The sequence below is a fragment of the Bombina bombina genome, chromosome 3 (assembly GCF_027579735.1).
Source record: "Bombina bombina isolate aBomBom1 chromosome 3, aBomBom1.pri, whole genome shotgun sequence".
In the NCBI taxonomy this organism is placed as follows: domain Eukaryota; kingdom Metazoa; phylum Chordata; class Amphibia; order Anura; family Bombinatoridae; genus Bombina; species Bombina bombina.
The window spans coordinates 475,632,925-475,647,418 of record NC_069501.1 but is presented as its reverse complement, the minus strand read 5'-3'; the positions used below and the strand labels follow the sequence as shown (position 1 = coordinate 475,647,418).

The window sequence follows — 14,494 nt, the reverse complement described above, 5'->3', positions numbered from 1 at the left end:
ACTTTCCAAGATAAAAGCTTGATATCTATGGAATGCAGAGGTTCAAACGGAACCCCTTGAAGAACCTTAAGAACTAAATTTAAACTCCATGGCGGAGCAACAGGTTTAAACACAGGCTTGATTCTAACTAAAGCCTGACAAAACGCCTGAACGTTTGGAACATCCGCCAGACGCTTGTGCAAAAGGACAGAGCAGAAATCTTTCCCTTTAAGGAACTAGCAGACAATCCCTTCTCCAATCCCTCTTGGAGAAAAGATAATATCCTGTGAATCCTGACTTTACTCCATGAGTAAACCTTGGATTCACACCAATGAAGATATTTACACCATATCTTATGATAGATTTTCCTGGTGACAGGCTTTCGAGCCTGAATTAAGGTATCAATGACTGACTCGGAGAAACCACCTTTTGATAAAATCAAGCGTTAAATCTCCAAGCAGTCAGACGCAGAAAAATTGGATTTGGATGGTTGAAAGGACCCTGAAGTAGAAGGTCCTGTCTCAGCGGCAGAGTCCATGGTGGAAGGGATGACATGTCCACCAGATCTGCATACCAAGTCCTGCGTGGCCATGCAGGTGCTATCAAAATCACCAAAGCTCTCTCCTGCTTGATCTTGGCAATCAGACGAGGGAGCAGAGGAAACAGTGGAAACACATAAGCCAGGTTGAAGGACCAAGGCGCTGCTAGAGCATCTATCAGCGCTGCCTTGGGATCCCTGGACCTGGATCCGTAACAAGGAAGCTTGGCGTTCTGACGAGACGCCATGAGATCCAGTTCTGGTTTGCCCCAAAGTTGAATCAACTGTGCAAACACCTCCGGATGGAGTTCCCACTCCCCCGGATGAAAAGTCTGTTGACTTAGAAAATCCGCCTCCCAGTTCTCTACTCCTGGGATATGGATAGCTGATAGATGGCAAGAGTGAACCTCTGCCCATAGGATTATTTTTGAAACCTCCAGCATTGCTAGGGAACTCCTTGTTCCCCCTTGATGGTTGATGTAGGCTACAGTCGTGATATTATCGTTAAACCAAGAAAAAAGGGGGTGTGGGTGGCGCCACTGAAGGCTAACTGTATAACAGATCAAATAAAATCAAATAAATAATATTAATAGTATAATATCAATGTTGTAAATTGATTGCGATCCAATGCATAAAAGAGGTAATAAAATGCCCCTTTGGGTCTATACACAAGGTAATAACTATCAGTATAGATAAATGGATAAGTCACGGGGCTGGGTTATAACAGCAAATACTAGTAGGACTCCTATGTAGCTAAAACACACTCAGCTGAAAAATTGTGATACAAATAATGGGGTGTTGAATAAAACTAGTTTAATAAAGGTACATTTACTAATAAAACATTTTATCACAGGACATTCAGACACATACTAGTTTTATTCAACACCCCATTATTTGTATCACAATTTTTCAGCTGAGTGTGTTTTAGCTACATAGGAGTCCTACTAGTATTTGCTGTTATAACCCAGCCCCGTGACTTATCCATTTATCTATACTGATAGTTATTACCTTGTGTATAGACCCAAAGGGGCATTTTATTACCTCTTTTATGCATTGGATCGCAATCAATTTACAACATTGATATTATACTATTAATATTATTTATTTGATTTTATTTGATCTGTTATACAGTTAGCCTTCAGTGGCGCCACCCACACCCCCTTTTTTCTTGGTTTAACGATTTTTTCACACACTGTGAGGAGTGTGAATAGTGGGTAGGCTACAACTGTCATCACTGAGCTCCCTGACATATTTAACTTATACAGTCGTGATATTGTCCGACTGAAATCTGATGAACCTGACCGCAGCAAGCTGAGGCCAAGCCTGGAGAGCATTGAATATTGCTCTTAGTTCCAGAATGTTTATCGGAAGGAGTGCCTCCTCCTGAGTCCACGAGCCCTGAGCCTTCAGGGAGTTCCAGACTGCACCCCAGCCCAGAAGGCTGGCATCTGTCGTTACTATTGTCCAATCTGGCCTGCGGAAGGTCATACCCTTGGACAGATGGACCCGAGATAGCCACCAGAGAAGAGAATCCCTGGTCTCTTGATTCAGATTTAGTAGAGGGGACAAATCTGTGTAATCCCCATTCCACTGACTGAGCATGCAGAGTTGCAGTGGTCTGAGATGTAGGCGGGCAAACGGCACTATGTCCATTGCCGCTACCATTAAGCCGATTACTTCCATACACTGAGCCACTGAAGGGCAAGAAGTAGAATAAAGAACACGACAGGAATTTAGAAGTTTTGACAACCTGGCCTCTGTCAGGTAAATCTTAATTTCTACAGAATCTATCAGAGTTCCTAGGAAGGAAACTCTTGAGAGAGGGGATAGAGAACTCTTTTCTTCGTTCACTTTCCACCCATGAGACCTCAGGAATGCCAGCACAATGTCCGTATGGGACCTAGCGATTTGAAACTTCAACGCCTGTATCAGAATGTCGTCTAGGTAAGGGGCTACTGCTATACCCCGCGGCCTTAGGACTGCTAGGAGTGACCCTAGAACCTTCGTAAAAATTCTTGGTGCCATAGCTAACCCAAAGGGAAGAGCCACAAACTGGTAATGCCTGTCTAGGAAGGCGAACCTGAGAAACCGATGATGATATCTGTGTATCGGAATGTGAAGATAAGCATCCTTTAAGTCCACGGTAGTCATATATTGACCCTCCTGGATCATAGGTAGGATGGTTCGAATAGTCTCCATCTTGAAGGATGGGACCCTGAGAAATTTGTTTAGGAGCTTGAGATTTAAGATTGGTCTGAAAGTTCCCTCTTTCTTGGGAACTACAAACAGATTTGAATAGAAGCCTTGCCCCTGTTCCTCCTTTGGAACTGGGTGGATCACTCCCATAACTAGGAGGTCTTGAACACAATGTAAGAATGCCTCTCTCTTTATTTGGTTTGCAGATAATTGTGAGAGATGAAATCTCCCTTTTGGGGAAGAAGCTTTGAAGTCCAGAAGATATCCATGGGACACAATTTCCAATGCTCAGGGATCCTGGACATCTGTTGCCCAAGCCTGGGCGAAGAGAGAAAGTCTGCCCCCTACTAGATCCGTTTCCGGATCGGGGGCTGATCTTTCATGCTGTCTTAGAGGCAGCAGCAGGTTTTTTGGCCTGCTTTCCTTTGTTCCAAGCCTGGTTAGCTCTCCAGACCGGCTTGGACTGGGCACAATTTCCCTCTTGTTTTGTATTAAAGGAAGTTGAAGCTGCGCCACTCTTGAAATTTCGAAAGGAACGAAAATTAGTCTGTTTGGTCCTTAATTTGTTGGACCTATCCTGAGGAAGGGCGTGACCTTTTCCTCCAGTAATATCAGAAATGATCTCCTTCAGTCCAGGCCCGAATAGGGTCTGCCCCTTGAAGGGAATATTGAGAAGCTTAGACTTTGAAGTAACATCAGCTGACCAGGATTTAAGCCATAGCGCCCTACGGGCCTGAATAGCAAAACCTGAGTTTTTAGCCGTTAGCTTGGTTAAATGAACAACAGTGTCAGAAACAAATGAATTGGCTAGCTTAAGAGCTTTAAGCTTGTCAAGGATATCATCCAATGGGGTTTCTACCTGTAGAGCCTCTTCTAGAGACTCAAACCAGAAGGCCGCAGCAGCAGTGACAGGGGCAATGCATGCAAGGGGCTGGAGAATAAAACCTTGTTGAATAAAAATTTTCTTAAGGTAACCCTCTAATTTTTTGTCCATTGGATCTAGAAAAGCACAACTGTCCTCGACAGGGATAGTTGTACGCTTCGCTAGGGTAGAGACTGCTCCCTCCACCTTAGGGACCGTTTGCCACAAGTCCCATGTAGCGGCATCTATAGGGAACATCTTTTTAAAAACAGGAGGGGGAGAGAACGGTACACCTGGTCTATTCCATTCCTTAGTAATAATTTCTGAAAACCTCTTAGGGATTGGAAAAACATCAGTGTAAACAGGCACTGCATAGTATTTATTCAATTTACACAATTTCTCTGGGACTACAATGGCGTCACAGTCATCCAGAGTTGCTAAAACCTCCCTGAGCAACATGCGGAGGTGTTCAAGCTTAAATTTAAATGTAGACATATCAGAATCAGGTTGAAGTGTCTTCCCTGAGTCAGAAAAAAAATCACCCACAGATAGAAGCTCTCCTTCTTCGGCTTCTGCACATTATGAGGGTATATCAGACATAGCTACTAAAGCGTCAGAGAGCTCTGTATTTCTTCTAGCCCCAGAGCTGTCTCGCTTTCCTTGTAACCCTGGCAGTTTGGACAATACTTCTGTAAGAGTATGATTCATAACTGCCGCCATGTCTTGTAAAGTATACGCAATGGGCGCGCTAGATGTACTTGGCGTCCCTTGAGCGGGAGTTATAGGCTCTGACACGTGGGGAGAGTTAGTCGGCATAACTTCCCCCTTGTCAATTTCCTCTGGTGATAAATCTTTTAAAGCCAGAATATGGTCTTTATAACTTATAGTAAGATCAGTACATTTGGTACACATTCTAAGAGGGGGTTCCACAATGGCTTCTAAACATAATGAACAAGGAGTTTCATCTATGTCAGACATGTTTAACAGACTAGTAATGAGACCAGCAAGCTTGGAAAACACTTTAATTAATGTGAAAAAGCAGAATATAAAAAACGGTACTGTGCCTTTAAAGGAAAAAACCAAACACAAAAACTGCAAAACAGTGAAAAAAAGCAGTTAACTTTATGAAATTTTTACAATGTGTATAACAGACTAAAATAGCATTGCACCCACTTGCAAATGGATGATTAACCCCTCAGGCTCAAAAACGAAGCAAAAAAACGGTAAAACCGTTAAAACAGTCACAAGCAAACTGCCACAGCTCTACTGTGGCTCCTACCTTCCCATAAAACGACTTTTGTAGGCACAAAAAAACCCTTACAGAGGTCCAATATGTCAGGGGACTCCTTCAGGGAAGCTGGATGTCTCAGAATGTAAAAACAACTGCGCAATTAGAGCGCGAAAATAGGCCCCTCCCACCATGCACTCAAAGTGAAAGGGCCATAAATAACTACTCCTAGGAGAAATCTAGTCAGCCATGTGGAAAACTAGGCCCCAAATAAAGATTTATCACCCTCAGGAAAAAAACGTTCATTATATATATGCAAACGTTTTATATACTAAGCCATAATAGCAAGTAATATGAATATTACCCTTTACTGCAAGCATGATGCCAGTCGTTTATTAAATCACTGCAATCAGGCTTACCTTAAATATATCAGGCACTGTCAGCATTTTCTAGTTCATATCATCTCTCTAGAAAAAAATATACTGAACATACCTCAGGGCAGTTAATTCTGCAGGCCGTTCCCCCAGCTGAAGTTTCCCCATACTCTTCAGTTATGTGTGAGAACAGCAGTGGACCTTAGTTACAACCTGCTAAGATCATCAAAAACCTCAGGCAAAACTCTTCTTCTAATTTCTGCCTGAGGTAAAAAACAGTACAACACCGGTACCGTTTAAAAATAACAAACTTTTGATTGAAGATAAACTACACTACTTCACCACATCTCTCTTGATACTTCCCTTGTCGAGAGATGCAAGAGAATGACTGTGGGTGGCAGTTAGGGGAGGAGCTGTATAGACAGCTCTGCTGTGGGTGATCCTCTTGCAGCTTCCTGTTGGAAAGGAGAATGTCCCACAAGTAATGGATGAATCCGTGGACTGGATACACCTTACAAGAGAAAGTTTAATTTTGACTTTACTGTCCCTTTAAGAATGAAATAACAAAAATAATTCAGGATGCACAGTTAAATGGGAACTGGTTATTCATAGAATATCAAAGATTCGATGTAAGAGAGGAGAGGGTAGGGTGAGTGTGCTTTTCGTGTGCTTTACTTCAATGGTAATGTGAATATTTTATTTTTTTAAACAAGAGAAACTGATTTATTGGAAGTGCTAAATAATAACATTGCAAAGATTTTCTGTTGTGTTCATTAACTGTGTACATTTCAATAACAAGAAATAAAACCAAACAAAACCAATAAACAAGGTGGAAGTAACTAATCACATGTAAGAATGCCTTTTGTATATGAGATTGTGTTATATGTGTGACATGCACCTTTCTGTCTTGTTATTGGGTCTATATTAAAAGACCGAAGTACACAAGACAGAATGCCGAAATCCAGAAGTTCTAAATACCGAAACTTAAAAATTCCGACACAATATTCATAATCCTGAATTTTAAAATGCCGAAAAAATAAAATCCCTAACTTGTAAAATACCGAAAACCAGAATCCCGAAATCCAACCGATCTTCTGGTATCCACCCCAAGTAAACCTTGGGGAATGAGGTTTACAAGGGGGGCTTTGCCCGCCTTGAACCCCCCAGGAGGAGGCAAAATGATAGTAAAGATGGGGACATCACAGCACATTGTATATTTAGGTTTTTTAAGTTTAGGGATTTTGATCTTTCTGCATTTTTGATTTTTTTTCGGGATTTTAGACATTCGGAATTTTGATCTTTCTGGATTTCAACATTCTGTTTTATGGTATTAGGGAATTTGAGTTTCTGTATTTTGATTGCCTCCCCTTTTTATTCTCCTTTCTATTTTTGCCCTTCTCTGTTTCCTTTATTTCTAATGGTTGTGAGAGTCCATGAGACCTTACTTTTGTGACTCTTCAGAGTCCTAATAAATCATCCTGGATCTGAAGATATTCAACAAGTTCTTAAAGTTTCCTTCCTTCAAGATGAAACCCACCAGATCAATTCTGGCTTTCGTACTTCAAGGAACCTTTAAAATCTTATTGAGGATCTTTAGATACAGGATGGTTTTTTTAGGACTCTTAGGAGCCCCAAGTGTAAGGTCTCGTGGGCTCTCACAACCAAGAAAGAAACGACTTTATCAGGTAAAAATAAATTATGTTTTTAACACTTGTGTTTAACCAACATGCAACCTTATTCCCCTTCGTATCCCTTTGTTTTCTCACTTTTGCACTGGGTAACGCTGGTGGAGCCATCAAAATCTGTGCTGGAATTCCCAGGACATGCGATGCAAAAATTCTGCCGAAACTCAGGCTGATAAAATCCAACTGCGCAGCGAATACAGCGATGAAACGATGTGTTGTAATAATGACCAGGAGAACACTGAACTAAGAGAGAGAAAGAGAATGAGAGACCTGGAGGATGCTCTAGGACAAAGGCTAGTGAGTGTGGGTCAGTAAAAGAACTAAATCGCTGTACATAGAAAAACAAAATGTATACAGAAATATAAGACAATAGACAATATTAACATAATTTCATAGGCATCTTGATTCTCTTTTTATGTGATTTTTTTCCATATAATTATTTACAATGCACACTTAAAAGGAATAGTCTAGTTAAAATTAAACTGTCATGACTCAGATACAGCATGTGATTTTAAGCAACTTTCTAATTTAGCCCTATTATCAATTTTTCTTTGTTCTCTTGCTATCTTTATTTAAATGTAAGCATAGGAGCCGGCCCATTTTTGGTTCAGCACCTGGGTAGAGCTTGCTGATTGGTGGCTAAATTTAAACACCAATCAGAAAGTGCTTCCCCAGGTTCTGAACCAAAATGGGCCGGCTCCTATGCTTACATTCTTGTTTTTTCAAATAAAAGATACCAAGAGGACGAAGGAAAATTGATAATAGGAGTAATCTAGAAAGGTGCTTAAAATTGCACGCTCTATCTGAACCATGATTAGTTTGATTTTGACTACACTATTCCTTTAAATGGTCTCAGAGTCCACTTCAATTCTTCCATGCAGCGAGAAGAGAGAGAAGCTGCGTCCTCCTTTTGGAGCATGTTTATTTAAAGGGACATGAAACCCACTTTATTTTTATTTTTTGATTCAGATAGGGTATACATTTTTTTACAATGTATTTCTATTGTAACATTTACTTTGTTCTCATGGTATTCTTTGTTGAAGAGTATGAAGCATACATGTATCTGGAAAACTATATGGAAGCTTTTTAATAAAGGATAGAAAAGGAAAAAAATATTTTTTTAAAACTACACTCTATCATCATATGTATGGGGTTTCATGTCCCTTTAAAATGTGAAACCTGTATCCCTTTATTTAAAAGGGCACAACAAGTGCATTAAAACAGCAAATTTAGTGACATATGTAATAGTCGTAATCTTTTATTCTGTGGCAATGACAATAATTAAATGATGTCTCATTCTGTGCAGGCACCTGACAACCATGCATGACTGGGGGTACAAGAGGGGGCAAATACCCCCTCTGGAAATTTGCTCCTTATATATAATCATAAGCGCTCACTTGACTTTTGATATCAATAAGCCACCATTTTTAAAAGGAGTACGGCAAATGCACAGTGCGCCACTTTCTTCTGCTCTGCATATTGCCACTGATATTATATTTTGGTCATTTTATTTCTTGTCCCAAACAACAAATTCTGTGGACTCACATGTTGATAGCCATAACTGAATTACTCTGGGCTTCTAACAATAAAAGCCCACAGGTTTAACAAACACACATGCTAATGTTGGGCAGCAAAGCTAAAAGCTCAAATATCTGAGAAAAATCTGATCAGCACAAAGTGAAATGTGGACAAAAACTACAGTAACATGTAAAAGCTTTTCTCTGCATTATATATATATTATGTATTAAAATGTATGTAACATTCAGTGGCAAGAAAGAAGATATACAATATTATATACAAGTCCAATTCGTAGTGGTGTGTGTAATATGTACACAGTCATTATAACACGTGTGTGCAGACTATAAGGTAAACACAAACATATCACATACCGTTACAATTGTCACAGTTAAAGGGACAGTCTACTCCAGATTTTTTTATTGTTTAATAGATAGATAATCCCTTTATAAGACATTCCCCAGTTTTGCATAACCAACATGGTTATATTAATAAACTTTTTACCTCTGTGATTACCTTGTATCTAAGCCTCTGCAGACTGCCCCCTTTATTTCACTTTGTCTTATGGTTTAAAGACCCAAAATAGGATACATTTAGGAAGCACTCAAAACTCCACAAAATAATTCTTTAGTTACTTATTTGTTAAATATGTATTGTGGTTGGTGTGTTAGACTTTGGATAAAGCTTAACATTTATTGAAACAGAATAAAATGGAAATATAGCCTAAAACCAGATTTGTAGCCACTTTGTTCTCATATTATTAATTCTCATATAAGGGGAATAGTAATGCTTCAACAAAATATTTTAGTTTTTCTATTTTATAAATGTGACCCCCCAAAGTAAAGCTTCTTCCTGTGTAAGATTGTTAATCAAACAGCATTAAAGTGACAGTCTAGTCAAAATTAAACTTTCATGATTCAGATAGGGCATGCAATTTTAAACAACTTTCCAATTTACTTGTATCATCACATTTGCTGTTCTCTATGTATTCTTAGTTGAAAGCTAACCCTAGGTAGGCTCATATGCTAATTTCTAAGCCCTTGAAGGCCACCTCTGATCTGAATCACAGTTTTTCAGCTAGAGGGTGTTAGTCCATGTTTGCCATATAGATACCATTGTGCTCACACCTGTGGCGTTACCTAGGAGTCAGCACTGTTTGGCTAAAATGCAAGTCTGTCAAAAGAACTGAAATAAGGGGGCAACTGCAGAGGCTTGGATACAAAGGTAATCATAGAGGCAAAAAGTATATTTATATAACAGTGCTGGCTAAGCAAAACTGGGGAATGGCTAATAAAGGGATTATCTATATTTAAAAAAAATAAAAATTCTGGAGTAGACTGTCCATTTAAGCTTTATCCAAAGTCTAACACACCAGCCACAATACATATTTAACAAATAAGTAACTAAATAATTATTTTGCAGACATGTGAGTGCTTCCTAAATGTATCCTTTTTTGTATCTTTAACCCATAAGACAAAGTGTTTCCTATGAAGATAAATAGCACACACTACCCTGAAATAATCAAGTGAAGAGATCTCATAATCACTGATAGGGGTAAGTCCATATATCTAAAGAGGTAGTTCCATTGTTTTTTTTACTTTAAAACAGTGCCCCCTTATTTCAGTTCTTTTGACAGACATGAATTTTAACCAATCAGTGCTGACTCCTAGGCAACTCCATGGGAGTGAGCACAACGTTAACTTTATGGCACACATGGACTAGCGCTGTCTAGCTGTAAAAAAAACTGTCAAAATGCACTGATACAAGAGGCGGCATTCAAGGCCATAGAAATTAGCATATGAGCCTACCAAGGTTTAGCTTTCAACTAAGAATACCAAGAGAACAAAGCAAATTTGAAGATAAAAGTAAATTGGAAAGTTGTTTAAAATTGCATGCCCTATCTGAATCATGAAAGTTTAATTTTGACTAGACTGTCCCATTAATTATTTTTAAAAATACACAACACCCCCACACCTTATGTACTACACAATTACACTTTCGCTATACCACAAATCGTGTTATATTATTTTTAGACAGTAATTTCTATTTGTTCTATTTGTCTTTCTTGGTAAACAGACATATTAAGACAAGGAAGATATAAATGTGTAGAGTTGTATTTGGGAGCATGAAGATATCTCACCCTTAGTTTCACAGTCCTGAAATGTAATTGCCCCCTCTTGTCTGGTGCCTAGCCCCCCACCACAAGGAAAGCAGTATGTGCGTCCACTCTCAGGCTGGTACGTGCCTCGTGGGCAGGACTGGCAGGGCTTAAATCCATCTGCAGAGAAATGTCCCGATGGGCAGTTTCCTGTAAAGAAAATGAAGAAATAAAATCTGGTGTCTTTCTTATTGCATGTTAAGAGATTTCTTGCATTTTTAATATTATTCAGAATTCCACTGCTATAAAAGGGACCCCCTGGATAATTGTATAATGTAGACATTATTATAGTTGGTAATAATTTACCATAATACACAGTTTTCAGAACCACCTACTAACTTAAATGAGGCACATTGAAAAGGTACTGGGTTTAGAAGTCTTCATGCCTCATTATTAAAGAACAATAAATACAATTGACCCATTATCAGTATACTGAATTTGGGCAAAGATGAAAACTAAGAATATTTCCTTTTATATAAACTTGGATATTTCCCTTTTGATCAGGCAATAGCAAGAGTCAGACCAAATATCAGTTTGTATTTAAGAAAAGTGTAAAGATTTTGGATGGTTTCTGTTTTATGGGACAAAACTGAGTGGATTTATGCTGATGTGTCAGTTTATAATGAAATATACAATGAATAAGTTATGGATTAGAACTAAGGGTCATAGAATACATCAAGGCCAAAGGCTTTGGTGTAAGAGTGTGATACAATGATTTTCTTATGGATTAGTTTCTAGGAGTTAAAAAATTGGCACAAGATGATTCAGTGTCCTAGATCAATTAAAATGGTATAAAGGACCAATGAAATGCTTTAATGTAGTAGATCATTTTATTGCACTATTGCTTGTAGAGAACTGTGTGTTTAAGCCGCACAAATACAAAGTTAATGTTAAATCTGGAGCGTCATATCTTGAGGTGAACAAGGATAGTGATTGGAGGCTGTGCACTTACATTAACCCTAAATGTCTGAGCAGCTGCGTTCACTTATGCACCAGTAGTGCACTGTCAGTCTTGAGCTGACTTTAACTTGAGTGATTTAATGCATACAAAAGGGCTTAAAAACAATTAATTATGTGGTCAATTCCAAACTTTCCATTTTTTCCCCCCTGATATTGGAAAGTTGTTTCCATTTACAGTGATCCCATTCAAATAAAGCTGAGATTTTTTACACATGTGAAATATGATCTCCATTTTCCCATGACGACAATCGAAATTATTGAAAATGGGTTGTGTGTGTGTTTTGCAATTGTTTAAAGTGTTTTTTTATGATTAATGTTAAACAATTTGGGGTAGATTTAACAAGTGCCGGGCGAACATGATTCGCTGTAGAGAATCATGTCCGCCCGACATCACTAAATGCCGACAGCGTACGCTGACGCATTTAGCATTGTACAAGCATCTCTTGTGAAATGCTTGTGTAATGCCGCCCCATGCACATTCACGGCCAACTGGCCACTAGCAGGGGGTGTCAATTGTCATATTCAGGTGGCAGAGAAGTTAAGGAGCAGCGGTCTTACGATCGCTGCTTCTTAACTTATATTTCAGGCGGGCCTGAAACTTCGGGCATAGAAAGCATCCACTGCTTGTTAAATCTACCCCTTTGAATGAATGTTGTATATGGTATGATTGGTATACTTGGCATGTTTGATCAATTATGTTTTTTAAATTTTTAATTATTTTTAAAGTATTTTTTTATTACTATTTAATTCATTAAGAAAACCTTGTTTTACATTTTGTCAAGAAATGTTATCTAAAATGAAGAAGAACACAGCAGGAAATTAATTTCCATTAGAAGAAAGTGGCCGAAACGTATCTCATCTTCTAATACAGGATTTTAGTGGTTCTCCCACTGTAAATTGTAAAACCGATAAGTAGCCCTTGAGGGGCTAAGAAATGCGCCGCTTTGTTTTAAATAAAAATATGTACGTTTTATGATACACTTGCTTCCTTCTGGGATCTTTATTTTGTGTGTTGCTGAGAGGACTTTTACCCATGCCTGAATATAGTCTACTGGGCGAATGAGAGGTCCCAGCTTGCTGTGACTGCATCTGGAGGTGCGCTACATCTTGTAAGTACAATCATTAAGTGAGATTGCATCACCTGTTCTCACTGTACTAGGCTATGGTAGCTGTGCTTTATCACTGACAGGTTTCATTGCCTTGCCCACTGACCATCTCTTCAGGTGCCTGGACATTTGGCACACAGTGAGCTGGGCCACTGATATTGATCCAGTCTGCTCCGCTTGCACTTCACCTTTGTGAGTACCTATTTTGCATTAACCTGTATAATCCTTTTTATAGACGTTACTAGGCCATATTGGCGCCTCTGTGTTTTTATTCTCCCTAAAACCGCTAAGTGACAAAGTTTAAAATGTCATCAAAAGGCCTCATGGTTCCTCCCGATGCTGCCTCACTGGACCCACCTTGTGAGTATGTGCAGTTATAAGTTTTGACTGCTCAGCGGACCTAGTTAGTTAATTATTGCTGATTTGTTTTTTTCAGTTAGTTAGCCATTATTTTTAGTTAGATTTATTATAAAATGAAACTCTTCAAATAGGAACTAAACCATTGTCTGGTTCTGGATGATATCTGCAAATAATAGCTTTTTCTTGCCAATATGATATTGTGTTCTATATTACTTTTATTACTCTATACTGCTTATGTTCTGATATATATATTAATATAACACAGAGAAAAAGTCCAGCACTCACTCACAAGCTCTCAACTAAGATAAAAAGCAGCAATGGAAGAGTTAGTTACCACATCTGGCCAAATGGGAAAAGCCCAGGTACCTCGCCAAGGTCTCTTCCAAAAAACCTGGGTCCCTAAACAGCCACACAATGCAGGCTCACAATCAAACAACTGTGGAAAAAAAGCAACTGTGAAAAAATGGAGGGTGCACAGGCTTATGTAATCTCCCCAAACATATACGTTCTGGCCTGAGAGTGCTGGCCCCACCCGTGTTTTGAATATGTTTGGGGAGATTACATAAGCCTGTGCACCCTCCATTTTTTCACAGTTGCTTTTTTTCACAGTTGTTTGATTGTGAGCCTGCATTGTGTGGCTGTTTAGGGACTCAGGTTTTTTAGAAGAGACCTTGACGAGGTACCTGGGCTTTTCCCATTTGGCCAGATGCGGTAACTAACTCTTCCATTGCTGCTTTTTATCTTAGTTGAGAGCTTGTGAGTGAGTGCTGGACTTTTTCTGTGTGTTATATTAATGTATTATTTTTTTGTAAATTTCCCTGTTTGGGCCTTGCACCCAGGCCTGTGTGGGGTTAACTGCCTGTAGCTCTGCTGACAGTGCAGCTTCCTGAGAATGCTGGTTTGCACCCAGGGCTTTGCATGTTGCAGGGTCATAGGAAGTGTACCCAGTCCAGCCTGAGAGTGCTGACCCCACCCGTGTTTTGTATGTATACACATACATATACATATATAAAGGTAAAAACAGCAACGTTTCGGGTCCACCTGACCCTTAGTCACCTAAATAAAGATACCTTTTATATGAAGAAACAGTGCTGACGCCAATTCTGTTCACCTTTTGATTATATTTAAGAGGAACTGCAGGACCCTCTGGAGTATACTATATATATATATAATATAAAGACATTTTTTTTAAAAGTTATCAAAAGTTAAAAATCTCACTGTACAGAATTGGACTTTGTCTTTGCCAAAAATCTATTACAGTATATAGACGTTCAATACTATAAATCAGGTTTTTTCAAAGAATGGTTTTCGGGAATTCTGTTTAAAGTAAAAACCTGTGCAGCTGATGGTCACAAATAAGACTTAGTGGAAAACTGTTCATAAATTCACCATTGCTGATAAAAATCCTGGTTAAGAAGATAAAATTGCTAGTATCAAATAAAAAAAATAATTTAAGAGCACAATTGCTAAAGATCGTTTTTAGATGTTGGTGTTGTGATTTCGATTTTCTGAACATTTCTTACTTAGTACATA

The 14,494-nt window shown here is 38.9% G+C and overlaps 1 protein-coding gene across 1 annotated transcript in view; it reads right to left on the bottom strand.

Annotated features, from left to right (window-relative positions):
- The window catches only part of SCUBE3 (signal peptide, CUB domain and EGF like domain containing 3), a 237,351-nt gene that overhangs the window by 19,277 nt on the left and 203,580 nt on the right, over positions 1-14,494 (bottom strand). The window contains exons 18-19 of the mRNA XM_053706789.1: positions 10,518-10,685; positions 6,944-7,105 (exon numbers count right to left, since the gene is read on the bottom strand). Of these exons, the coding sequence (XP_053562764.1) occupies positions 6,944-7,105; positions 10,518-10,685 (330 nt within the window). The remainder of the gene's footprint in view (positions 1-6,943; positions 7,106-10,517; positions 10,686-14,494) is intronic.